Source organism: Brienomyrus brachyistius, chromosome 21 (genome assembly GCF_023856365.1).
Source record: "Brienomyrus brachyistius isolate T26 chromosome 21, BBRACH_0.4, whole genome shotgun sequence".
Taxonomy (NCBI): domain Eukaryota; kingdom Metazoa; phylum Chordata; class Actinopteri; order Osteoglossiformes; family Mormyridae; genus Brienomyrus; species Brienomyrus brachyistius.
Window position 1 is genome coordinate 12386943 of NC_064553.1, and position 26921 is coordinate 12413863.

At 43.1% G+C, this 26921-nt stretch overlaps 5 protein-coding genes across 5 annotated transcripts in view; 2 read left to right on the plus strand and 3 right to left on the minus strand.

Moving 5' to 3' along the window:
- The window catches only part of LOC125716579 (uncharacterized), a 32461-nt gene extending 21913 nt beyond the window's left edge, over nt 1-10548 (plus strand). The window contains exons 2-7 of the mRNA XM_048989050.1: nt 4952-5090; nt 6920-6961; nt 7765-8145; nt 8361-8384; nt 9393-9488; nt 9980-10548. Of these exons, the coding sequence (XP_048845007.1) occupies nt 6922-6961; nt 7765-8145; nt 8361-8384; nt 9393-9488; nt 9980-10188 (750 nt within the window). The 5' untranslated portion in view covers nt 4952-5090; nt 6920-6921 and the 3' untranslated portion in view covers nt 10189-10548. The remainder of the gene's footprint in view (nt 1-4951; nt 5091-6919; nt 6962-7764; nt 8146-8360; nt 8385-9392; nt 9489-9979) is intronic.
- Nucleotides 13-2486, minus strand: LOC125716537 (G-protein coupled receptor family C group 5 member B-like). The gene is made up of 4 exons (XM_048988959.1): nt 1897-2486; nt 667-1665; nt 499-578; nt 13-182 (listed from the first exon to the last, which is right to left on the minus strand). Exons 1-4 carry the CDS (start codon nt 1958-1960, stop codon nt 117-119), a joined length of 1209 nt encoding a protein of 402 aa, XP_048844916.1. The 5' UTR covers nt 1961-2486; the 3' UTR covers nt 13-116.
- Nucleotides 167-26921, minus strand: part of LOC125716533 (G-protein coupled receptor family C group 5 member B-like) — a 37979-nt gene continuing 11224 nt past the window's right edge. Inside the window, exon 4 of the transcript XR_007384349.1 lies at nt 167-211. The gene's annotated coding sequence lies outside the window, so the exon portion shown is untranslated. The remainder of the gene's footprint in view (nt 212-26921) is intronic.
- Nucleotides 12441-14612, plus strand: LOC125716574 (G-protein coupled receptor family C group 5 member B-like). Its single transcript, XM_048989039.1, has 4 exons — nt 12441-12603; nt 13082-13874; nt 13963-14042; nt 14359-14612. Exons 2-4 carry the CDS (start codon nt 13523-13525, stop codon nt 14422-14424), a joined length of 498 nt encoding a protein of 165 aa, XP_048844996.1. The 5' UTR covers nt 12441-12603; nt 13082-13522; the 3' UTR covers nt 14425-14612.
- On the minus strand, nt 19105-22144 carry LOC125716543 (G-protein coupled receptor family C group 5 member B-like). The gene is made up of 4 exons (XM_048988972.1): nt 21032-22144; nt 19742-20725; nt 19590-19648; nt 19105-19273 (listed from the first exon to the last, which is right to left on the minus strand). Exons 1-4 carry the CDS (start codon nt 21093-21095, stop codon nt 19208-19210), a joined length of 1173 nt encoding a protein of 390 aa, XP_048844929.1. The 5' UTR covers nt 21096-22144; the 3' UTR covers nt 19105-19207.

Genomic DNA, 26921 nt, shown 5'->3' on the forward strand with positions numbered 1-26921 from the left:
ATTACACAGATGGTCATAAAAATTACATATTTTAATCATGTAAGTATTAATAATCTTGCAGATGTCCAGTGGGGAGCAGCAGCAGGTCCATGGCCAATGAAGCAGAGCCATCCTCCTCAAAATCCAGATGACTGTGTATGCCAAATGTGATATATTCCGGTGGAGGTGGAGGGCATGGGCTCCTGCAGATGAGAGACAAGTATTTACTGACCTTATAAGCATCCTTCAGCAGTTCAGTGGTGACACTTAAAAGTTTTGACTGGGATTGCTGAGGGCTACTTGTGTATACATGCACCCCCTAAACAGCATGATGTAACTCGGACTGATGGGGGTGCAGCCCAGTTCTAATTTGACCTGCATCCATGGTATTTAGGCTCTGGTCAGGTGAGGTCTGAGGAACAGGGAAAGGCCTGTAGACCAAACCTGTATGTTCAGTGCAGTGTTTGGGTTGCCTCATTGTGTATGTGTGTGAGGTGCTGAATGAGGAGATGCACTCACTGCGTTGCTGCTCATCTCGATGTGGAAGGATGTGCTGGGCATTGGTTCTGCACTTCCACTTCTCTGACTTCCAGAACCAGCTTCATGTAAGAGGAAATAGTGAGGGTTATGCTCTCTCTCAAACACACAAACAGTAGGTCAATGTAGTAAAAAAAGAAAACACTGTACCTGAGCTGCTGCGAGATGGAGAGCCCTGGCTCTCTACACTGGGCTGGGGGGACAGGGGAAGGCCCTCCTCTATACTGGCCTCCCTTGAGCGGGGTGGGGCTGGTGCGGGGCCAACACCATCAAGACCTGAGGGCTGTCGAGGTGGACGCAGGCAGGCGTAGGCCTCAGGGGCAGCGTGGAACAGCAGCAACAGCCAGGCCTGCACTGCTAGCACCTCTGCCCACAACTGGTCCTCCAAACTGGTGGACTGGCCGGGTGTCATTTTCAAAATATGATTACAGGCCACCCAGATGGCCCACATCCCACCAGAGGTGCAGCTCATGCAGAGCAGCCACAACATCCTGCAACGCATCAGTGATTCCCCCTGAGCCATGCCCCCGACCAAGGTTATTGGCACTGCTACGAGCAGGACCAGCCCGTAAATGCAGGCCAAGGCGATGCTTAATGGCTGGTACTGGCAGACTGGTTGGCCTGGATGCCTCACAACTGCCAGGATCCACTCCAACATGGCGAAAGCTGGTATTACAGCCATGCCTATCACCAGTGAAGCCAGCATCCTGAAGCCGGTGTGCCGGAGCAGTCGCATACCCTGGGTAACTTTATAAGCCGCGCTCAGGACAGACAGCACCCCCCAGAGCACATGCCGAGCAATGCACACATGCTCCTGACTCTCAATGATGTGCGCAAAGCTGAGAGCAGAGAGCATGATAGTGGTGGCTAGGAGCAGGATCAGAGGTGCCACTCCGCTGCGAGCCTCAGGCTCTGTGATGCGTCGCAGGCGGCACAACAACACCAGGGCCAGGATCAGTGAGGCCAGGACCGCCACGCCTGCCGCCACTGCCACCGCTACACCCCACACTGCGTCCAGGTCGCACAGGTTGGTGAATGGCCTCGTTAGGAGGGAGCCACAGCCTCGAGGAGAAGCCTCATCCTCTGCAAAGCTGTGGCCCACCAGGGAAAAGATGAGGAGGATATGGAGCACTGAAGGCATTGCCATTGCTATGGAGAAAGAGACGAAGAGATCATTTTGGGTCTGAACAACATACCATCAGTGTTGACCTACTGTAAAAAAAAGTACTGTGAGATAAGCAGGCTTCCACCATATAGGGAAAAAAACGAAGAAGGCAAAGGATATATTTGAGTTTTTCAAAAACAAAAGGACAAGTGGATTTCTTTATAGCTGATTTGCAGGTTTAAAGTACACATTTTGGATGGGGGGGGGTTACGTACCTTGTCGACGTCTGTAGTCTTCACCAGCTCTCAAAACACACCAACCACCTGAGTTCATTTTCATACAAATGCCAAGTATTGCGGTGAACTACGTAGATAAGAACTCTTGTCACGTGACGATTATTACGTCTTTTAGAATCTCAGAGACGTCAAAACCGGCACTTCGAAAAAGATAACGTCATTTTGAATACAAACAAATAAAAACTTCAAACAAAAACAAGCAAAAAGTGGCAAATGGTAAAAAGCCTGGACATAATTAATTACTAGGATGTACAGGTCAGCTCTGGTAAAGGGGTGACTTTTTTTTACTTGATGTCAGATATTGTGACCCCCGTGTGACTTGTGAAAAAGCAGCAATACATCATTCAAAACGTCTTTTCGCCGTCTATACACATTTCTAATGGTGTTTTCAAATTATATCGAGCATTCCTGATTCCAAAAGTAAATGTAGAGCACCAGACTACACGGTATCGTGTATCACAAAATTAATCGGCGTGTTTCCGCTGTGCATTTGGGTTCGGTGTTCATTAGGAGGGCGGGGTCTGTTACAGTCCTGCTTCGGACTGCAATGAAATCCTTGTTGAAATCCGCTACGTAAGTCTTCTTCTTCGCTTCGCTCACAATACCTCGGTCTGCCCAGCGCTTCAATATTTATAAGCTAAATAATTGTTGATTTCAGCGCACCACCAACGGGCAACTCTGATGTTTCGGCCACACCATCCCCACCGTCCCGTGCATTACTGTCTTCGTGAGGACCTAAGTCATTACAATATCTTGATTTTATAGCCCGAAAAACACACACACACGGACAGACTGTTAACTTTTAAAACGCTGCATTGAAGTACTTAAATAAACATTACCGATATCTTTAAATATTTACTGGCCATATATTTCAGACATGAAGCAGCTTTTATAAAAGCCACACACTGGTTTTATGGCGCAGCTAGATTCACCATGTTCTCATGAAGCCCAGAACACTGAAAGTCCACAAAAATAATTGAGAAATGGACAGATGGGGTTTGGTGGCTTATCAAAATAGATATACTGTAAAACGGAGACAGTTAAGACAACTTAAAATTTCAAGGCAACTTACTGCACTAGATTTTTGAGTTTTGAGGGCAACTCAAACTTCAACGTTTTTAAGAAAACCACCTATTGTTATGCCGAGTAATTATTTGTCGTTCAGATAATTTATCTTTCATATCTATAAAAACTTCAAATGTTTCGTTGTACATACTAAGGATTGCTAACAACAAAAGTTGTTCCGACCTATTCTTTTCTTAAGGTTTATCTTTCATATGTGTAAAAACGTCAAAATTTGAGTTTAGCATGCTAAGGCTTCGAAAGGCAGGTATTATATAAGAAGTCATATAACAAATAACTAGGTGGTGGCTTTATAGAAAAAAGGCGAAATTACCTTTACCTTATTGTATAATTACCTCAGTTATGTAATGAGTACTCAGCTCAGCCATAACGGACAGTTAGAAGTGGAACTTCTGATACTTAAATGTATAATTACCTCAGTCGAGGAACGTTAGCTACTCTTCTCATATGGCTATTTATGTGTTTGTTCATCCACGTATAAATTTATTGGTTACAAAAAAATAAATGAAACACTGGCATGGTTTAAACTGAATCATTATATGTATATAAACTTAGCACAAAAAGTAAGAAAATTTGTGTTTGGCCGATTATTTCTTTGTTGTGACAAGACTTGTTGGCAATAAATCTTATACCATCGGAAAGCCTGTTGATTTCCCTTTAAAGAGTTGTAAGGAGGGGTGGCATGGCGGTGCAGTAGTTAGCACTTTTGCCTCACACCTCTGGGACCCTGGTTAGAGTCTCCGCCTGGGTCACATGTGTGTTTGCATGTTCTCCCCATGTCGTTGTGGGGTTTCCTCCGGATACTCCGGTTTCCCCCTCCACAGTCCAAAAACATGCTGAGGCTAATTGGAGTTACTAAATTGCCCGTAGGTGTGAGTGTGCCCTGTGATGGGCTGGTCCCCAATCCTGGGTTGTTCCCTGCCTCGTGCCCATTGCTTCCGGGATAGGCTCCGGACCCCCCACGACCCAGTAGGATAAGCATTTTGGAAAATGGATGGATGGATTTGTAAGGAAAACGCATTTGTGGACTGAGTAGAGTTCAATATGTGGGTTGTGCCCATGAAAAATTTTCTCCAAATCTTCTCTGCCAATGCCACACAGCTGATTCTACTATTGACTCTTGTTTTGGGCTTCTGGTGCCCCAGGTGCTGACAATCAGGTGCCTGATTGCCAGTTGATTAGCAGCACCTGTGAGCATGGACCCTGCTACAATGGTCAGTCTCCTCCAAGCATGTCATGTTTGAGTGGTCTGGATTGGGCCCGTGCCATAGGGCAACTTCAAGCTGGTGTTCAGCAAAACCAAGTTGCAGTATTGTTTGGAGTGAGCCCTGGTTTCATCTCCAAATTGAAGGTCAAGTTCCAATGACTATTTCCTATTTATTTAACTATATGTTCTATTCAGATTAATTTCATGTGTGTTTTCTTGGAAAAAAAGGAAATTTCTAAGTGAGCCCAAACTTTTGAACAGTAGTGACGAATACAATTAAATTCATATATAGCCAAAAAACACAACAGTCACACAGATGATCATATACATTATGTTTTAATCATGTAATGATTACACTGTTGCAAATTTATTCCAGGTCTTCTCCCAATGGGCAGCAGCAGTGGGTCTATAGACCAAACCTGCATGTTCAGTAAAGTATTTGGGTTGCCTCAGTGTGTCTGTGGGTGAGGTGCTGAATGAGGATCTGCAAAACTGCTCTGCTGTTCATCTCGGTCAGCTCGTACATCTGCATGTGGAAGGAAGTGCTGGGCCTTGGTTCTGCACTTCCATTCCTCTGACTTCCAGAACCAGCTTCATGTAAGAGTGGGAGGAAATAGTGAGGGTCAATGTAATAAAAAAAGAAAGTACTGTACCTGACCTGCTGTCATTGAAGACAGAGTCCTAGCTCTCCACAATCCACTGGGGGGACAGGGAAATTCCCGCTTCTAAGTTGGCCTTCCTTAGGTGGGGGAGGGCCTGCACAGAAACAACGTCATTGGGATCGGAGGGCTGCAAGGCTGGGCGCAAGCAGATGTGGGCCTTAAATGGCATGGAACAGTTATAGCAACCAGGCCTGTGGCACCAGCACCTCCGCCTGCAAGTGGTAATTCCAGCTGGTCATCTCATTCATGAATCGATAGTAAAAGAGACAGGTGATCCACAGCATGGTGGAGGTGAAGCTCATGACAAGGGGCAGAGGCCAAGGTCATCGGCACTGCAATGAGCAGGGCCAGCCGTACACACAGACCAAGGCCATACATAGTGGCTGATACTGAGGGACCGGCTGACCTGGGTGCAGCACAATTGCCAGGATTCATTCAACAATGGCAATACCCTGCATTATGGCCAAGCCCACCTGGGCCTTGAAGCAGGAGTGCCAGAGCAGTCACACACCCTGGGTCGTTAGGTATGCTCAGGACACATAGCACCCCCAGAGGGCGTGCCAGGTAATGCAGTCATGCTCAATGACATACCAAAGCTAACGGCACAGCATGAGGACGGTGGCGAGGACGCGGGCCTCTGTGATGTGACACATCAGCACTGGGGCCAGGCTCAGCAGGGCCAGGGCCACCCCACCTGCTGCCACCGCCACACCCCACACTGCATCCAGGTCACATAGTGCAGGGAAGGGCCAAACACACACTGTAGTCAAATCTTTGTGGGGACTGTCCATTCACTGCTATGGGCAGTGAATCCCACAATGACAACCTTAACTCCTGTCAAGCCCTAAGCTTCACCATAAATAACCAAACAAAATACAATTCTTTTGGCAGTTTAAATTTTTTGATTGCAGTAATAGATTTTTATGAAATGGAATTTCCCTTTGTGAGGACTGAAAAAAAAATGCCCCCTACAACGTCAAAATAATAGATTTTTAATGTATATCTAACCCACAAACACATAGTGTTTTGCTATTCTCTCTAAAGATACGGTTTGTGATCCAGACACCTCCCTTACCCCCACCCATACAGTCGTACACCCACCTTTATTTAGCAGCGTGTAAGAGCCTGCAAACAAACATGTATAGTTTACCCACCATTTTGTGGCTACACCACTGCTTCTAACTTATGGCCTATTTTTTCTGGTGTAGATACCATGCTGACCGTCAGCCTGTACAGGAGAAGCAGATTTAGAAGATAGGTGTGTGGGCTGTTAAGAGAGCATCACAACATGTCAGTAATTTCCACTGGGGGGGTTCATTATCGCTTTTAAAGATCAAGCCCACGACTTATCGTGCTTGATGACTAAGGCAGGTATCTGCTTGCACTTCCTGAAAAGTGAGTGGGGGGGGGGGGTGGGATATGAGGGAAGTGGAGACTATTCTGCAGTCACTTTAATCACTGTACAACTACACTTGCTGTCAACAGGGCTGTGTGTGGAGTTGAGCATCGCCGCAGTACAGGGATACTACATCTTTGGTTGGATTGACCATAATCTGGTGGTAGACACACACACACACACACACACACACACACACACACACACAGCAGAGTTCCCCCCTTCAATGTGCATCGTATGTTGAGGACTTGTTGTATATTTGGTCTGTTTAAATACATACCACCATCTTCAAAAAATAAAAAGTCCTTATAATTTTGTACATGGCATATAAAATGCTTCTGATTCTGATCTAGTATGATACATATTTGAAGACAAATCTCTGAGAGTTAATGTTTGCGATATGAGTTTATGTAATTGATTTTGAAATTGCTGACATTCCGAATCTGAAACCTTTATGCCCCATCAAACAAACTTTACTACACTACAACCAAGCATTACTTTGAAATAATATTCATAACACTGCAAGAAGTATTAGTGACTGAAAAAAAAGGCTTTGTGTCATTTGTGGTCATCGCCCCTCCCCTCCATGTCCCTTCTAGATGTGAGTGTGGGATGCAGACAGACAGCGAGTAACTTCACTTGTCTTTACTGCAGCAATGGAACTGGGACACAAAACAGCCGTTGGACTCATGACAGGTAAAGACACAATCAGCCCTTCTATAGAGTTTGTGTTACGCTCACATTCATCAAACTTTTTAAAAAAAAATTATTTCAAATTTTACAGGAAGTAGGAAGTAGTTTTGCTCTACATTAACTGCACCTTCATAATGCCTTTATAATGCACAAAAACGTTTTTTTTACTAATTATTTCAAATTATACAGGATGTAGGAAGTAGCAGTTGAAATATATATAATATTTTTAGCAAGAGATTCAAGAGTTGTAAAACATATTCTTAGGAATTCTTTAGTCTTTTATGTATGACTCTTCTTGTATTGCCTCTCTTGTTTGACAGCAATTACTTAGATTCACATGCTTTGATATTGTATGCATTAATTGATAATTTACCAAAAGTTGAATAACCAAAAATGCACCTCTGAATGCATAAAATATGCTAATCTAACATTCCAGTCATTGACTAACCTCGATTGGAATAAGCAGGCACAGATACAGACTGCAAACAAATAGCTACATTCAGTCTCACTTGTTTGTATATGGCAAGAATGATAAATCATTACCTGCATTACATATGGAATAATTACCTGAATCAAAGAGGGGATTATCAGCAGTTAACATAAATGGCCGCAGAATATTATGCTGTTATTTATAAGCTGATTAAGGTTCTTGGTCTGCATGTCTAGGTGGTTTAATTAATGTTTCTCTCCTTTAACATTAAAAAGCGTCTCCACCGTGCCCAGAAGTCTGTATTTCAGAGGCACATGCAGCTTTCTGTCTGTGATTAACTTCTCTGACACATATCCTCTCTTCCCCATCGTCACAGTGTTGGCGTGTGTGGAAGCTGCTGTGGGCTGGTGCACAGTGTCCCAGCCTCAGGAATCCTGGGCCACCACCGGGGACTCCCTGACACTCAACTGCACCTTCCAGGTGCCAGACGAGTCTAGGGTTCGAGTGACCTGGTCTCATAGTGATGGATCCCAGGCAGGCCGTGTGCAGGTGTCCTCCAGCATTCGAGACAATAGAAGAAATGTATCAGACGATGGGGACCCCAAAGAGCTGGTGTACGAGGAGGGGGGACACAGTTGGTCCAGACTGACTCTAAGAAATACTAACTTCAACAATCAAGGGATCTACTTCTGTGAGGTGACAGTGGAGATCCCACACCTAGAGAAATGCTCCGGCAATGGAACGAAAGTTCTAATTGGTAATTTGGGAGACATAATGTCGCCACGATAGGTTGTAGTGATACGTGGGGCTGCAACAAATAATAGAAAAACCTCATTTTACTTCCCCATGGAATTGTGATGAGCATAAACTAGCTCACATACATCATGTATTTATTATTGGCAAGGTTTCTAAAAGGAGTGACTGTAAACGTAGCGTGACAATAAAGTCTTCCTTTACCACTTCCCTCCACAGAAACTCCGCCTGCAGATACAGAGGGTAAAGTAGAAGCTCTCTTTGTGTGTCTGTATTTGCACACATTTAAGGGGGACAGGACAGGGCTGCAGTGAGCTCATAGAGGAGCGTGTTCTGTATGCATGCTCTTTAACAGGACACACATCTGAAACATATATTTTTTTCATAGTACACAGACTATGACACCACAAGATCATATTTTTATTTCGGATTGACCATTTATTCTTCCTGATTTCAATGTTTTCCTTACATGACATCAGATCTCTGGTAGGTGAGTCTGGCCTCAAGTCTCCATATGAATGGAGTCAGTCTTGTCACACACAATTCCTTGTATTAGGTTTTGACCCCGGCTCAAACATTCATTAATCATCCCCTCCCCCCCCGCCATCCCTGGTGGATTTCTTAAATTATCTTCAATTTTGTTTAACTTTGCGCACCCACCCACATAGTTTTATCACATCCTCATGTCTGGTGGTTCCAGAACCATGTTTAAATGTGTTCAGTGGGATACATTCATGGTACAATGAAATGTATGATTAGTACGTGTTACAGCGGTTTCAGGTGTGTTTCTCTTACCTTGCTGTTTGAGAAATCATTTTTTTCTTAGTTGAAAATAATTATTTCTTAGCTGGTGGTCATTTTAAATCAATTGTTTCTTTGTAATAATTTGAAGCATTTGTTTAGTCTTGAATTTATCTGTTCAGAATTATGATTTATGGCCTAGAATTGAACTTGACGTTTGTCTGGACTTGGACTCGGCTACCCTGCTCGGGTTATAGACTCGGTGTCACCTTGGACTCGCTCCCCTGCTGGATTTGGTCTTGACTCTGACTCAATTTGCTAACGATATGGTCCTTACTCAGACTTCAGTAAGGCGGACTCAGGCAGATCACTGCAAGACTTGGACAATCTTCTCTGTTTAAGAAGCAGCCTGTACACGGTATACTAATGACTGTGGGTCAGATATGCTGTTGGTTTAATGGAATATTTCCCATGTGCCATATTCCTCACGTTTTCCCTCCTTGCCTTCAGGCTGGAAGATCTGGGTGGGGGTGGGAATGGGGGCTTTTCTGCTGACCGGCATGATGTTGGGATTGTCAGTCTACTGCTGGAAGAAGAGGCCCAAAGGTAGGCCATTGTTCTAGTGCTGATCCTGTAAATATTCTTCATAACAGAATGTTGGAGGTACCTGTCCAAGGAGTTAGCAGTAGAAGAAAGTACACTTAAACCGCCATGGAGAGGTGCATTACCATTTACCACTATGCGTGTTGAGGAGGGTAGCACAACACATGACAGCTCCCAACTTAATTTCTCGGTGCAACGTAACACACATATGGATTGGCCCGTCCACATTCTTTATTGCAGCAAACCTTTATTGCAGTAAATCTGTGTAGTAGTTTAACAACAGGCTTTGTGACCAATTGGCTGCAAGTTCAGTTCCCAGAAGGTTGTAAATAAAAGTTCTTCCCCTGAGTGGTTGTGTGGTTAAGAGAAGCTCCTTCTTCTGCAAGCATTGTTTCTGTTCCCTTCCACTTCAGCAAACCCGTTTCGTTGGATTTCACTGCCATCATCAAGTTGTCAGCTCTTTGATCTTTTCTTGTCTTTCTTTTATGTAAAAGATGTGATCTATGCCAACATTCCACATGCTCGTCGCCCCTTCAGTCAAGCTTGGTCCCACAGCCACATACCGGACCACAGATCAAGTCGGATCAGCTGCCTCAACCAGTACCAGGACAAACCGTGTCAGGCCCCGAGCCCCAAGTCCCTGGAGGCCCTCACCAAGCTTGGGGGGCGGAAGCCTGTCCAGACCAGTGGCCTAAAAACATAAGCCAGCATCTGCTCGGGTTAATACTGTATACTATATGTACTTATTTTTCATAAATAAATACACACACACACGCATATACATATATATTAGGCGTGCAATCACCTAACTTTTCACAGACTATTGTGATAACATCTACACTTTCCTCTGGTTTGTTACATGTCATCGGTGTGTATGTCTGCCTACCCAGCCCTTCCTCCCCAGATTGGTCATTGTAGGTGTCGTCGACGTAATCTGCATTCAGTTAACGTTAGTCCTGTCTGTACCCTGTTCCACGTAATCCCTGTGTTCCAAATCCGACCAGGCTCTCCATTTGTACCCTTGTACATTTTGTGTCCAATAAAGTTCCATTTCCCAAAACCATCCACTAGTGTATAGATCATCATTCCCTCCTTTAATCCAGCCATGACACTTATGAAATGTGCTAAATGCCTGTCTAAACCAGAGGTAGGGACTCGAGTCACTAACAAATCGACATGGACTTATTTCAGGCTGATAGTCTGATTTGCCAGCTTGCATCCACCCCACGTTTGTCTGTATATTTTACCCTTTTGACATCTGCTGCACGCAACAGCTTATAAGTAAAGACAATGCAATCATAGCAACATTAATATCAGGCATACTGTTGGCTCTGTCACGCCAACATTGGCACCTTTTCAACGCCTTGAAAATGACGATATTTCAAGCAAATCTCAATGCAAGCCATTTTTTTAATGTATCTTGAACTAGATTTTGCTGGTCCAGTCATTTACTTTTAACATCCCCCCCCTCCAAGACGCATATCCCCACATTGTTTGCGTCATAGAAGTAGCTCTGGCTGCAAAAAAGGCTGGAGATCCCTGCTCTAGAAACTGTAGCATGTGAAAATGCCAGGAACATGCTGAAACCACTAACTGTGGCACCAACAATCAGTTAACAGCAGAGGTGGAGATTTCAAGTCCAGAGAGTACAAATCCAGACCAAGATTTTGTTTCAACCAACCAGCTGAGCATAAAGAGTCACAGTCACAGAGTACCCAACTGGTTGGTTGAAACAAAATCTTGGTCTGGATTTGTACTTTCTGGAGCAGAAATCGCCACCTCTGGTTACCAGGCAGCTGAATCCAAAATAAATTTCCCATATCACCTTCGTTCATAGAGCAGGTCCTTTATAATACAAATCCAGTCTCTGCTTTACATTTTATTCTCAGTTGTGGCTTCCTAGACGCCCCACAAAGACAATGTATCATCATAAAATTAGGAATTACATTCTTCTAATTGTGAAAAGTTCTGTTGATGAAAGCACAGCACACACAAACCACAATGCACTAGAAGGCAACACTAATGGTGTTTACAGTAATGGAGTGTCTATTTGCACCAGGGTGTAAATAGTCACATAGTTTCTATTTGGCTATCTACACCTCACTTCCTCACTTCCTGCTCTCTGGTGCACCACAAGAATGTAAACACTGTGTGGCCTGCATGCATGGCTACGCGTCACTTCAATGGCTGAAGGTGCCAATGTGGTATCCAAACACAAGCGGTAGGGCACATTAAACACAAAATATACCCTTGTTCTAGCAATGGTTAGCTACACTGTTAAAAGGAATAAATTAAACGCAGCTCTTCATCATTTATCAAAACAGTAAATGATTGCATTTCTGTATAATAAAACTATATGTCTTTCATCAAAGAGCAAACTAAGATATTTATTACTTTGACGTTTACACAACGTATGCAAGTTTACAATGCTCATTGTATGTGTATGTGTGATTGTATTGGTAATATTGCAGTTGTTGTTAACTCTGATCTACTTGATACTCATGCACATGAATTTGGCTTAAGTAAAGAAAATAAGAACTATATATATACACACTTGTTTTTTCAGCATCGACACCCTTTCTGCTCTTTATATATATATATATATATATATATATATATTTTTTTTTTTTTTTGTGAATAGTGAAGCTGAACATTTTTGTTGATGACCAGAGTTATTTTTCAGTCAAATAACGTAACCATCAGACAGATTTATTATCCGATCCTATGATTCGTTGAGTCATATGGTCAGGCGCAAAAAAAATACGAAAAAAAGTGAATAATAGAATCGATTTTAGAATCGATTCATTACAACGGACAGTTCGAAAGAATCGAATCAGTTAATTGAGCAGAACTTCCCGTCATTACTTCCTAGTGCAAAACCAGAGGAGCGCTCACGCGGGAGACCATTGGAGAATGCAGGAAGTACGCATACGCGAATGCAGTTCGACGCTCAGTTCAAATCGAGATTACAGTATTTTTTTTAAATATACCTCTAAAATCTCAATAAATGTTTGCAGAGGGCTACCTATATCCAAAGAATACTTGGGAATTCAGATGAGAATGAGCATAGGTGAACATCGTGTTTTACGAGCTGGTGAAAACGACCGACTTCGGCAAGGTAACCCCCTATCGAAATGTGTCCTTTAAAGACTGCAAATTATGCTCAAATTATGTACAAAAATACTAACCACCAGTACGCTGGATACAAAAGAAAAGCACGTTGCACTTGTACTCCATTTTTCACTGAACTATTCCAGTAGGCTAGTAGTAAAAAATTGTGGGAATTAAGAAAAAATATTTAATTTGTGCATTGTCATCAGATGGTATCAGACTCTTGGGGGGATAATTAGGAGGAGCCATAAAGTCATCCACTTGTTTCTTTGCTTTTGAAAGACTCGGATATATCCTTCAGCTTCTCCATTTGTTAACCTGTGGAAATCTGCTTATCTCACAATACACTTTTCCGCAGTGGTTAAATACTGACACTATGCTGATCTGACTTTGTCACAGGTGCTGTGTCCTACATAGCAGTATATTGTTTATAATGAACTAATGCCTCTTCCACCCCTAAAATGATTCTGTCGTCTCTCTGTCAGCAATGGCATTCCCTTCCATGTTCCATATCCTCCTCATCTTCTCCCTGGTGAGCCACAGCTTTGCAGAGGATGAGGCTTCTCCTTGAGGCTGTGGCTCCCTCCTGAAGAGGCCCTTCACTGCGCTGTGTGACCTGGACGCAGTGTGGGGTGTAGCGGTGGCAGAGGCGGCAGGCGTGGTTGTCCTGGCCTCACTGATCCTGGCCCTGGTGTTGCTGTGCCGCCTGTGGCGCATCACAGAGGCTGAAGCTCGCAGTGGAGTGGCACCGCTTTATACCAGCTTTTGCCACGTTTGAGTGGATCCTGGCAATTGTGAAGCATCCAGGCCAACCAGTCTGCCAGTACCAGCCACTAAGCATCACCTTGGCCTGCATTTACAGGCTGGTCCTGCTCGTGGCAGTGCCAATAACCTTGGTCAGGGGCATTGCTCAGGGGGAATCACAGATGCGTTGCAGGATGTTGTGGCTGCTCTGCATGAGCTGCACCTCTGGTGGGCTGTGGGCCATCTGGGTGGCCTGTAATCATATTTTGAAAATGACACCCGGCCAGTCCACCAGTTGGGAGGACCAGTTGTGGGCAGAGGTGCTAGCAGTGCAGGCCTGGCTGTTGCTGCTGTTCCACGCTGCCCCTGAGGCCTACGCCTGCCTGCGTCCACCTCGACAGCCCTCAGGTCTTGATGGTGTTGGCCCCGCACCAGCCCCACCCCGCTCAAGGGAGGCCAGTATAGAGGAGGGCCTTCCCCTGTCCCCCCAGCCCAGTGTAGAGAGCCAGGGCTCTCCATCTCGCAGCAGCTCAGGTACAGTGTTTTCTTTTTTTACTACATTGACCTACTGTTTGTGTGTTTGAGAGAGAGCATAACCCTCACTATTTCCTCTTACATGAAGCTGGTTCTGGAAGTCAGAGAAGTGGAAGTGCAGAACCAACGCCCAGCACATCCTTCCACATCGAGATGAGCAGCAACGCAGTGAGTGCATCTCCTCATTCAGCACCTCACACACAGACACAAGGAGGCAACCCAAACACTGCACTGAACATACAGGTTTGGTCTACAGGCCTTTCCCTGTTCCTCAGACCTCACCTGACCAGAGTCTAAATACCATGGATGCAGGTCAAATTAGAACTGGGCTGCACCCCCATCAGTCCGAGTTACATCATGCTGTTTAGGGGGTGCATATATACACAAGTAGCCCTCAGCAATCCCAGTCAAAACTTTTAAGTGTCACCAATGAACTGCTGAAGGATGTTTATAAGGTCAGTAAATACTTGTCTCTCATCTGCAGGAGCCCATGCCCTCCACCTCCACCGGAATATATCACATTTGGCATACACAGTCATCGGGATTTTGAGGAGGATGGCTCTACTCGATTGGCCATGGACCAGCTGCCGCTCCCCACTGGACATCTGCAAGAATATAATACTTACATGATTAAAATATATAATGTATATATAATGACCATCCGTGTAATTGGTGTGTTTTGTGGCTAAAGGGTTAAATAAGCATTTAATTGTATTCACTACATGATATATAAGAAGATTCATGTTGGAGATTCTCTAGAATTAATTTGTATTTTATATCCACAATTTACCATAATTTGCTAAAGCTTTCATTTTTGATTTTAATATGAAGGAGCACAGTCCCTTTATTTGGGCACTCACCTGCTATGCTCTGTGTTACGTCCACAACACTGCTGAGTAATCGAGAAGACAAAATTTAAACAATGGTTTTAGACTGATTTTGACTTGATTTTTAGTGAAGTCTAATCGGGTAAACATGACAGTTATGTTCAGGGGTCAATACTATGGGAAATTCTGACCTACATTGTGACCAAAATGCATTTTCTTACCATGTCACAGACCTTTTGTTCTTCTGTGGACAAGTTGGCAATCCCTGGTTATGTCATCACTTTACTCAACATGTTTATATATATATACACTGTATTAAAAGTGCATTTTAAAGTGGTTATATATTAATTTCCACTTCCGTCACTTTCGTATGATTTCTTATCCAAGGCAGGGTTATGGTGAGTCTGAAATCTATAAGCAGGCACAAAGAAGGGTCTCATTCTGCCCATTCAGTCCTATGGGAAAAACCCAAATCCAACAATGACAATCTGAACCGTAAGTAACCAAACAGCTAAAAGACTTTGGGCATCTTTAGATTTTTCTTTGCACTCAGATTTTTATGAAACAGATTTTCCCCCTGTGGGGATCGAAAACATCGGTCTTCACAATGTAATATATACTTAACCTACACACACAGATAGACACACAAACACAGTCGTGTAATCATACCTTTTTGGGGACTGCTCATTCATTTCTATGGGAAAAATACTAATGCTGACAATGACAAGCTTAACCCCCACCCAGCCCTAACCATAACCATAAGTAACCAAACCAAATACAAGAGTTTTTGCTTTTTCAGTTTTTTCATTGCAGTCACAGGTTTTTATAAAATAGAGTTTTCCCATATGGGGACCAGGAAACTGTACAATCTATGAATGAATAAAATATATAATGTATATAATCATCTGATATGATTTGTTGTGTTTTTTTGTTGTCTAAAGGGTTACAAAAGAATTAAATTTTATTCAGTATACTATATATGAGAGAATTCATATAGGAGAAACTCTAGTATTCATTTGTATTTTATATCTACAATGTAACATGTATTACTACTTTTACTAAAGCTTTAATTTTATTTAGCATTTTTGCAATATCTAGAACTGTAGAAATAGGATTCTGGAAGTTTTCATTCAAGCATAATACTAGAAATAATAGCTGAAAAAGGCAAAAAGTTATCTTGTAATATCTCAATTTAAATAAACAAAACTTAGGAAGGATGGTGAGTACAGTACAATAAGATATTTTTACAGTTAGAACACATTCACATAACTTTTATAGGTGGTGCAGTGGGTAGTGCTGTCACCACAGACCTCTCCTTTATATGTATCGCGTTATGACCCATAATAATATAAATGCACACTCACTTAGTACTTTATTAGGAACATGTGTGTTCATGCAGTTAATAAATCAGCCAATCACGCGGCTACAGTGCAATGGATAACATCACACAGATTCGGCAGTTTAATCATATATCATATTTTCAGTAAGATATTCAAGAGTTGAAAATGATATATAATATTCTTTAGAAAATTTTGTCTTTTACTTATGACTCTCCTAGTATTGCCTCTCTCTATTCTGTTTTAATTAGAACAAACATAACATTTTCTGTAAAATCTAGTCCAAACTCTAAACAAAAAATTATTTGAATAACCAAAAGTGCACCTCTGAATGCAGAAAAAAATATGTAAATCTAGCTTCTACAAAATAATGAGGCTTCTGAATATTAACCTTGATTGGAATAAGCAGGCACAGATACAGACTGCAAACAAATAGCTACATTCAGTCTCACTTGTTTGTATATGGCAAGAATGATAAATCATTACCTGCATTACATATGGAATAATTACCTGAATCAAAGAGGGGATTATCAGCAGTTAACATAAATGGCCGCAGAATATTATACTGATATTTATAAGCTGATTAAGGTTCTTGGTCTGCATGTCTAGTTAGTTTAATTAATGTTTCTCTCCTTTAACATTAAAAAGCATCTCCACCGTGCCCAGAAGTCTGTATTTCAGAGGCACATGCAGCTTTCTGTCTGTGATTAACTTCTCTGACACATATCCTCTCTTCCCCATCGTCACAGTGTTGGCGTGTGTGGAAGCTGCTGTGGGCTGGTGCACAGTGTCCCAGCCTCAGGAATCCTGGGCCACCACTGGGGACTCCCTGACACTCAACTGCACCTTCCAGGTGCCAGACGAGTCTAGGGTTCGAGTGACCTGGTCTCATAGTGATGGATCCCAGGGAGGCCGTGTGCTGGTGTCCTCCAGCATTCGAGACAATAGAAGAAACGTATCAGACGATGGGGACCCCAAAGAGCTGGTGTACGAGGAGGGGGGACACAGTTGGTCCAGACTGACTCTAAGGAATACTAACTTCATCAATCAAGGGATCTACTTCTGTGAGGTGACAGTGGAGATCCCACACCTAGAGAAATGCTCCGGCAATGGAACAAAAGTTCCAATTGGCAATTTGGGACACATAATGTCGCCACAATAGGTTGTAGTGATACGTGGGGCTGCAACAAATAATAGAAAAACCTCATTTTACTTCCCCATGGAATTGTGATGAGCGTAAACTAGCTCACATACATCATGTATTTATTATTGGCAAGGTTTCTAAAAGGAGTGACTGTAAACGTAGCGTGACAATAAAGTCTTCCTTTACCACTTCCCTCCACAGAAACTCCGCCTGCAGATACAGAGGGTAAAGTAGAAGCTCTCTTTGTGTGTCTGTATTTGCACACATTTAGGGAGGACAGGACAGGGCTGCAATGAGCTCATAGAGGAGCGTGTTCTGTGTGCATGCTCTTTAACAGGACACACATCTGAAACATATATTTTTTTCATAGTACAGAGACTATGACATCACAAGATCATATTTTTATTTCGGATTGACCATTTATTCTTCCTGATGTCAATGTTTTCCTTACATGACATCAGATCTGTGGTAGGTGAGTCTGGCCTCAAGTCTCCATATGAATGGAGTCAGTCTTGTCACACACAATTCCTTGTATTAGGTTTTGACCCCGGCTCAAACATTATTCTATTATACATGCAGCATGGTTTTTCAGACCTGTGGTCAGCCTTTCAAAATCCTATTTCTACAGTGCTAGATTTGTATTAGCCACTGTCCGCACCTGCCTCAAGTCTGCCCCCATCAGGCCCGTCCCTAAACAGGCAGCGGTCAGGACCCTGAATGACTACCATCCAATGGCCCTGACCCCCATCATCATGAAGTGCTTTGAGCGGCTGGTCCTAGCACACATCAAGAAGAACATACCTCCCTCCCTGGACCAACATCAGTTTGCCTACTGGTTAAACAGGTCATCTGATGATGCCATTACATTGGCCCTCCACACTGTGATCCTGGTCCCCACATGGGAAAACTGTATTTTTTTAAAATCTGTGACTGCACTAAAAAATACTAAAAATGCAAAAACCCTTGCATTTTGTTTGGTTACTTATGGTTATGGTTAGGGCTGGGTGGGGGTTAAGCTTGTCATTGTCAGCATTAGTATTTTTCCCATAGAAATGAATGTGCAGTCCCCAAAAAGCTATGTTTACACGACTGTGTTTGTGTCTGTGTGTGTCTATCTGTGTGTGTAGGTTAAGTATATATTACATTGTGAAGACCAAGTTTTTCAATCCCCACAAGGGGAAACTCAGTTTCATAAAAATCTGAGTGCAAAGAAAAATCTAAAGATGCCCAAAGTCTTTTAGCTGTTTGGTTACTTACGGTTAAGATTGTCATTGTTGGATTTGGATTTTTCCCATAGGACTGAATGGGCAGAATGAGACCCTTCTTTGTGCCTGCTTATAGATTTCAGACTCACCATAACCCTGCCTTGGATAAGAAATCATACGAAAGCGACGGAAGTGGAAATTAATATATAACCACTTTAAAATGCACTTTTAATATAGTGTATATATATATAAACATGTTGAGTAAAGTGATGACATAACCAGGGATTGCCAACTTGTCCACAGAAGAACAAAAGGTCTGTGACATGGTAAGAAAATGCATTTTGGTCACAATGTAGGTCAGAATTTCCCATAGTATTGACCCCTGAACATAACTGTCATGTTTACCTGATTAGACGTCACTAAAAATCAAGTCAAAATCAGTCTAAAACCATTGTTTAAATTTTGTCTTGCCGATTACTCAGCAGTGTTGTGGACGTAACACAGAGCATAGCAGGTGAGCGCCCAAATAAAGGGACTGTGCTCCTTCGTATTAAAATAAAACATGAAAGCTTTAGTAAATTATATTAAATTGTGGATATAAAATACAAATTTATTCTAGAGAATCTCCAGCATGAATCTTCTTATATATCATATAGTGAATACAATTAAATGCTTATTTAACCCTTTAGCAACAAAACACACCAATTACACAGATGGTCATAAAAATTACATATTTTAATCATGTAAGTATTAATAATCTTGCAGATGTCCAGTGGGGAGCAGCAGCAGGTCCATGGCCAATCGAGCAGAGCCATCCTGCTCAAAATCCCGATGACTGTGTATGCCAAATGTGATATATTCCGGTGGAGGTGGAGGGCATGGGCTCCTGCAGATGAGAGACAAGTATTTACTGACCTTATAAACATCCTTCAGCAGTTCAGTGGTGACACTTAAAAGTTTTGACTGGGATTGCTGAGGGCTACTTGTGTATACATGCACCCCCTAAACAGCATGATGTAACTCGGACTGATGGGGGTGCAGCCCAGTTCTAATTTGACCTGCATCCATGGTATTTAGGCTCTGGTCAGGTGAGGTCTGAGGAACAGGGAAAGGCCTGTAGACCAAACCTGTATGTTCAGTGCAGTGTTTGGGTTGCCTCATTGTGTATGTGTGTGAGGTGCTGAATGAGGAGATGCACTCACTGCATTGCTGCTCATCTCCATATGGAAGGATGTGCTGGGCCACTGACTTTCTGAACCAGCTTCATGTAAGAGTGGGAGGAAATAGTGAGTGTCATGCTCTCTCTCAAACACACAAGCAGTAGGTCAATGTAGTAAAACAGAAAGTACTGTACCTGAGCTGCTGCGTGATGGAGAGCCCAGGCTCTCTACACTGGGCTGGGGGGACAGGGGAAGGCCCTCCTCTATACTGGCCTCCCTCAGGCGGGGCTGGGCCTGCTCCCAAACATTATCTGTACCCGAGTGCTGCGGGGCTGGGCGCAGGCAGGCATGGGCTTGAGGAGCGACATGGAGCACCAGCAGCAGCCAGGCCTGTGCCACCAGTACCTCTGCCTGTAACTGGTCCTTCCAGCTGGAGGACTGGTCAGGAAACACTTTTTTGAATTGATAAAATAAGTAAAATACCCAAATAAGGAGTGAAGCAATGCTCATGAGGAGCAGACACAAGGCCCGGCATATCCACTGTGGCTGCCCCTGAAACAAGCCACAGGCCAAGGTCAATGGCAGTGCTAGGAGCAGGGCCAGCCCGTACATGCAGGCCAAGCTGAAATGTGGCGGATGGTACTGGCAGACGGGCTGGCCCGGGTGCAGTGCAATTGCCAGGATCCATTGGAGAATGGCTATGCCCTGCATTATGGCCATGCCGATCAGCACCCCTGCCAGGGGTCTGAAACCGGAGCACTTCAGCAGTCGTGCACCCTGGGTCGCTTGGCATGCTGTGGCCAGGACAAACAGTGCCCCCCAGAGGGAGTGCCGGGCAATACAGACAGTGTCGTCCCGCTCGATGACATACGCAAAACTGAGGACGCAGAGCATGAGGACGGTGGCGAGGAGTAGGAGCAGCGGTGCCACCCCACTGCGAGCCTCAGGCTCTCTGATTTGACGCAGGCGGCAGAACAGCACCAGGGCCAGGATCAGTGAGGCTAGGGCCCCTATGCCTGCCGCCAATGTCACTGCCTGGCCCCACACTGCATGCAGGTTACACAGCGGCCTCTTCAGGAAAGAGCCACAGCCTTCAGGAGAAGCCTCATCTTCCGCAAAGCCGCTGCCCACCAGGGAGAAGATGAGGAGGATATGCAGGAAGGAGGGAAATGCCATTGCTGACAGAAACAGAGAGAGACGACAAAATTATTTTATGGGTGGAAGAGGCATTAGTCCATTATAAACAGTGTACCACAATGTAGGACACATCACCTGTCACTTTTGTGACATCTCAGCAACATACTATAAGTGTTTAACCACTGCAAAAGAGTGTGCTGTGAGATAAGCAGGCTTCTACAGTTTAGGAAAACAAATAGAGAATTTTCTTATATATCTGAGTCTTTCAAAAGGAAAAGGAGGAGTGGATTACTTTATAGCTAATTTGCAGATTTGATGTACACATTTCGGATAGGGGGGTTACGTACCTTGTCGACGTCTGTAGTCTTCACCAGCTCTCAAAACACACCAACCACCTGAGTTCATTTTCATACAAATGCCAAGTATTGCGTCGAGCTACGTATTTAAGAACGCTTGTCACGTGACTATTATTACGTCTTTTAGAATTTCAGAAACGTCAAAATTGGCACTTCGAAAGAGATAACGTCATTTTGAATACAAGCAAGAAAACTTCGAACAAAAACAAGCAAATGTGGCGAATTCGACTTACTGCACCTAATTGTTCCCTTGAACATCTTTAAGGAACCCTAAGGGGAGAACCTTTATGTGTTTGTCGCAACCGATTGTATTGTAAGGAAACTAAGTAAGACTTTAAGAAAAATGTTTTGTGCAACCGCCCATGGTTCCAAGTTCCTTTGCGGTCTTCACCGAGAACTTTTGTAGCTTCTGGCCACTTTCGTGTGTCGTTTTTTCACGGCATAACAGGACCTTAATGTTAAATAATTTAAATAAGCATGTGAGACTCAAAACTCGTAGGTTAAAGTTAACAAGTAATTTCATAAGAAACTACACCGCCACCCTAAAATTGGAAGATGAACAAGTCGTTTTGTTAGTTCTTTATTAGCAATGGGGGGAATAGATTGTGATCAAAATGGGGTACAGCATCTTATTTACATGTAATTTCTACGACGCGCGACTATAGATGGATAGTTCGAACTTGATTAAATAAATGCATGTATGTATAAACAAACAAATAAATATTGTACAAAAGGTTCTCTGGCTGTTAAGGATGTGGTATCCAAATCTCTTGTTATTTGGTTAATCTTCATTAATTCAGAAAGGATACTATTCGGAAGCAGCCATTCGTTTATTGTTTCCCTGGTTGTACATGGGGCACGCAGGGAGCGAATTTAGTTGCGGTCTCCATTTTTTCTTTTCAGTAGTATTAAATATATGTCTTGTTAGCTTTAGCTTTGCGGTTGTAGCGAGCAGGCATACGTTTGTGAAAGACCTGTTTATTTACTTGTATAGTACAAAACAAATGTGTACTACTCCGCTGCAGAGGTGGAGATTTCAGGTCCAGAGAGTACAAATCCAGACCCAGATTTTGTTTCAACCAACCACTTGAGTATAAAGAGTCACAGTCACAGACTACCCAACTGGTTGGTTGAAACAAAATCTTGGTCTGGATTTGTACTCTCTGGATCTGAAATCGCCACCTCTGCTCCGCTGCATACTGAAACATGCCTATCAGCCTTGTACTACATTTTTGACTGAAGTATTACGGTCAGGAGCGGAGCTATAGGTGTGGCGGGCGGGGCCACCGCCCCTGGGTCCGGGCCCTCCCCTGGACCGGAGAAGGCCCCCCCCCTGCAAAATGGGGACCGTCGCATATAATAAATACACATAAATTTATATTGACATAATCCATCCGAGACTCTTGATAGTTGGAATATAATAATGGAAGTTGTTAATTTACTTGCTATTTTATATATCTTTCATCTTTTGTATACATTCTTATTATGGTTGGTGTATGGTGTAATTTCTAATTTTTGGAAAACAAAATCTGTAAAATCCCTACAAAACACTTTATTTACAATACATAGTAAATATTTTGAAGTCAAACTAAGCTGTTCCTTTCGTATTTAATGGGTTTCTGTTTGAGGAATTTGCAACAAAACTGCAGTGCATGATGGGTAGGATGTCTAACGTCCTCATCCGTCTGATGACATACGTTAAGACTGGGAAGGTGCGTAATGTTCATACCTGGTTGCGTTTGTTTGTCCAGAAAGTAATTCAATTTCGCCGCGTAGGTTACGTTCTTAAAAACTGCTTGGATATATCCCGATTATATGCTGTGGACCTTTTAATTTGTTTGCAGTTTCGCCAGGTAGACTACCTTCTTTAAACTGCGTTTAGTTAGACTACATATTCCGGGATGTTTATTGTAGTCTTTGTAAATATGTATATAGTTTAACCTAACCCAGTCACTTAAGTGAGCAAGCCAGCTCAACTAGGTGTCGGTCCCAAACCCGGATTAATGGGAAGGGTTGGTGTCAAGAAATAAAGAGAGTGTATCTTCACTGCATCACTGATGTCAAAATGTGGGAAATATGTGGTTGTATAAATGAATGCGTTAAAATAGGTTAATGATTCTGTGCTGTCTAAATTGTATAAAAAAATCTAGGCATAGCCAAACAAATCTCCTGTCTGAAATGGCGTAGAAAACGCAATTTAGCCACTAAAACGTTACAGTTTTTGTGAGGGACAGTCCATTAATTCTACCAATTTGCATGTGTAATTGAGCATGGATGTTGTTTTCTATCCTACCTGGTGTCTGATGAGCTACACAGGTCTGCTTTGGGTAAATACCAGAAATAGGTGTGGCTCATCAGAAGCAAGGTAGGATAGAAAACTACTGGATAGCAGTTCTCTAGGACCGGAGTTGGAGACCCCTGTTGTAGTCCATCTGCCTCAAGGTTCCACACGTTGTGCATCTTGAGATCAGGTCATGTCAGTGGCCTTTACTACGAAGCAGGGTTACTGGCTTATCGGGGTAAGTTGTCCGATTTAAAGTAATCTGGGCAAAATGTACGTGAACGAATACGAAGTCCATTTAAACTGTGGTTCGACAAGTTATCCTAATAAGCCAGTAACCCCGCTTCGTAGTACAAGCCACAGGTTGGGAAGCATGTGCTGATGCAGCTTGTTACACCCACCACCCGGCTGGCAATATACACAGTCCAGCCCCACACTGGAAATGGCTGGTTTTGATTACTTATGGCACAAGAAGTTCAAGCGATGTCTGCCCTTCGTGGGTGTGGCAAAAAGGTGGAGGCGCGCGGCCGGAGAAACGGAAATCGGTGGCTGTTTTCTTTGTGGGGTCCGCGCGCTTATGCGTTAAATGGGGGGGGGGGGGACTTCTTTTTTCTTTCTCCTGAAACCTAAACTAGGGCACAAGCCGTATTTGCGCTTTACCTTGTATGCGGTTGCGGATTGGTGAAATTGTACCGCAGTAAGGAGTTTTTTTTTGCCAAATGGAAGAGGCGCTGCAGCCGACGACAGAGCGCGTGGCAGAGTTACCGAACTGACCGGGAGCTCAGACTGTCCTGAGTGCGCGGAATGACTCTCTCATTTCGCTGTGATAAGCAGGAAGAGGAGACGGGTTTTCTTACGACAAGGGATATTTGGCGTTTTTCTTCTGATCGGTACTGCAGCGAGACTGAGTGTTGTATGCGGTAATCTCTGGGCCGCGGAATGGTGACGCCCGTCATATTCGCCTGGGACGGAGTTATATGGACGCTTGAACGGACTTTTCCTTGCCCTGCCGTACTGCCATCCTCCAGGGCAGCAGCTCACTGCCTCAGACTGGTAATGTTACTCTAAACAGTCCAGCTACTGTTGTATGTCGCTATAAAATGTGAAACCTGTTTCTTTGAATACGTTCGAATATATTCCCGAGTAATCCTCTTGAAGGGAATCACTACTTATTTTTGTTGTTGATGTTCTTGATTTACTATAGTGAAAAGTTTATTTACTTTGGTTTACAACCACAAAGACCAGACGTCTGTTGGTTTATGTGCTTTTATTATTTCTGTATATACCTGTATCAGTAAGGTTAACTTTTGTTAGTGTGTGTCTTATTTCACTGAGGAGTTGTTGACTCTTACCATTGAACCTGTGGGAAAGAAAAGGGGGTTACCTAAAAGGAAAAATAATATACTTTTATAGTTTACACTCTGTTGTATTTTCTAGTGTTATAGTTACCTAGGACTTGGAGCGCCTCATCCATCCTACTGGATCTGGTAAAGGTGAGTCCATTGTTATGTCTGATAAACATTCTAGCATATATCACACAAGTACGTTGGCCTCCTTGTCTCCTACGTCCGCCTAAGCCTTCCTTTCCACATATTTAGCAAACACACCCACCTGTTGGAGCTTTGCAGCAAGATAGGCACAAACATGCTCTCACCTGAGATTACTGACGATAAAAGCACTGAGTGTGGCGATTCGGATCCTGAGATTCACCCAGTCTTCCTCGGTAATCCCTACACTTGTACGAGGCAGTGCGGTACACACCACCGCCACGCACTGTTACAGCTATATGGGTGTGGCCTCTCTCTAAATACGATATAATGTACTGTACTCGTCCTTCATAAGTATTGGTTTTTGAAATAAAGATTAAAAATGGTTTACTTAAACACAAGCATTGCCATAATTGATCAGTTAATTGTGGTGGCCACTATGCAGTGTGGATGATTCACGCCCCCATGTGATGCTGTGCGATTTCAGCACGTTACTTGGAGTGGGGCGCAATTTAAAACATGAATTATTTCAGGAAATTCCCATTTAATATTTTTGGACTGCTGGTAACTGAAACTGTAGGAAGCAAAACCACAGGGAGACCACTGTGAACATTTACAAGCTCAAAAACACTGACCTGGTTAAGGCATAATATTTTGAAAGCCTTAATTGGTTCAACTCAAATTTTAAGATGTTTTATGACTTTTTAATGTCCCGTGACACCTTGTATACATTTATCTGCCCTAACATGTTCTTCCTAAAAGAAACAGGCCCTTTCTGCTTGTTTTTATGTGAAAATACATTATTCTGCTATACATACAGCATGGATTTCTGAATTGTGACCAGCGTCTGCTTTCTGTGTGCTTGGTTCTTAATTAATCTTCAGATACTTAGTGAATATTTATTTGATTATAATATACTATTACACACTGAGGTTCCCCCCTCATTCTTATCACTTTATTTCACCTAATAAAATTATGAGCCTGGCCAGCTCGTCCCCTGCCCACATGTAATGCCCAAAATTTGGGATATCTCAGTGCGTGTTAGAGCTCAGCCGTGGGAGGGAGCGCGCATCGCCCGGCACTTTCTCGGGACTTACATGTTGGTCTCCTGCCAGGATTGAAAAGGGCTTCCCAGTCTGAGTGAGGGTAGGTGATGATGGCACATCCGAGTGTGAATAGCTTTGCAGTGTCAATGTGTTGGTTCAATCAATTATCACAATAACTATAATATCAATTTGTACTTTCTATGTACGTGTGTTTTTTATATATACCTATAATCTCTTGTATTGGCAGTTTTATTCCTTTTAATGATATATGTATATAACTATAATTATTTGATATCACTTGATAAGGGATTATTTTGCAATGCCTTTGATCCAATGTCTTGGTATTGATTATAATGCAAGGTTGTTTTGTATTGCTTGTAATGAATAGTTTTTAGAAGCACTTAAGTGTGCCTGTTTGTTCCTTCAAGAGCCCTATATCACCCTCAAATCACCTTAAAACATTCTGTGATTTCCTCTACTGGAGGAATTGACCCCCACCACCACCACCACATTATTGTGCTGGAATTGTTCTTTCCAGAATCTATTTCTGCAGTTCTAGATTTATGTTGTGATGATCCTAAATAAAATTAAAGCTCGCATATTTGCTTCTTGCAGATCACGTGGTCCTGTTGGCGTTGTCGGGTGGTGACCTGCAGCCTGCACTGGGGCGGTTTGCAGCTGAGTGTGAAGCAGCCAGGATGAGGATCAGCACCTCAGTGTGAGGCCATTATTCTCGACTGAAAAAGGTTGGATTACCATTTCCTGGTGGGGGATGAGTTGCTGCTTCAAGTGTAGGAGTTTAAGTACCTTGGAGTAAGAGAAGGGAACAGGAGATCGACAGATGGATTGGTGCATCATGGGCAGTAATGCAGACGTTGTACCATTCTGTTAGGGTAGAGAGTTAACTGAGCCAGAAGGCAAAACTCTCAATTTACCAGTTGATCTATGTTGCTACCTTCATTTATGGTCATTAGCTCTGGGTAGTGACATAAAGAGTGAAACTGCAAGCATGAGTGGCAGAAATGAGTTTCCTCCATAGGGTGTCTTGGCTTGAAGAGAGGGTGAGG

Bases quoted from the DNA above. Each gene is read 5' to 3' on its own strand.
- LOC125716543 (XM_048988972.1), bottom strand. From the start codon at position 21,095: ATGAAAATGAACTCAGGTGGTTGGTGTGTTTTGAGAGCTGGTGAAGAC. The intron at 20,726-21,031 runs GTACGTAACCCC...TGTTTCTGTCAG, and splicing joins AGACTACAGACGTCGACAAG to CAATGGCATTTCCCTCCTTC. The intron at 19,274-19,589 runs GTGAGTGCATCT...TCTCATCTGCAG, and splicing joins TGGAGATGAGCAGCAATGCA to GAGCCCATGCCCTCCACCTC.
- LOC125716574 (XM_048989039.1), top strand. From the start codon at position 13,523: ATGCGTTGCAGGATGTTGTGGCTGCTCTGCATGAGCTGCACCTCTGGT. The intron at 13,875-13,962 runs GTACAGTGTTTT...TCTTACATGAAG, and splicing joins TCCATCTCGCAGCAGCTCAG to CTGGTTCTGGAAGTCAGAGA. The intron at 14,043-14,358 runs GTGAGTGCATCT...TCTCATCTGCAG, and splicing joins TCGAGATGAGCAGCAACGCA to GAGCCCATGCCCTCCACCTC.
- LOC125716537 (XM_048988959.1), bottom strand. From the start codon at position 1,960: ATGAAAATGAACTCAGGTGGTTGGTGTGTTTTGAGAGCTGGTGAAGAC. The intron at 1,666-1,896 runs GTACGTAACCCC...CTTTCTCCATAG, and splicing joins AGACTACAGACGTCGACAAG to CAATGGCAATGCCTTCAGTG. The intron at 183-498 runs GTGAGTGCATCT...TCTCATCTGCAG, and splicing joins TCGAGATGAGCAGCAACGCA to GAGCCCATGCCCTCCACCTC.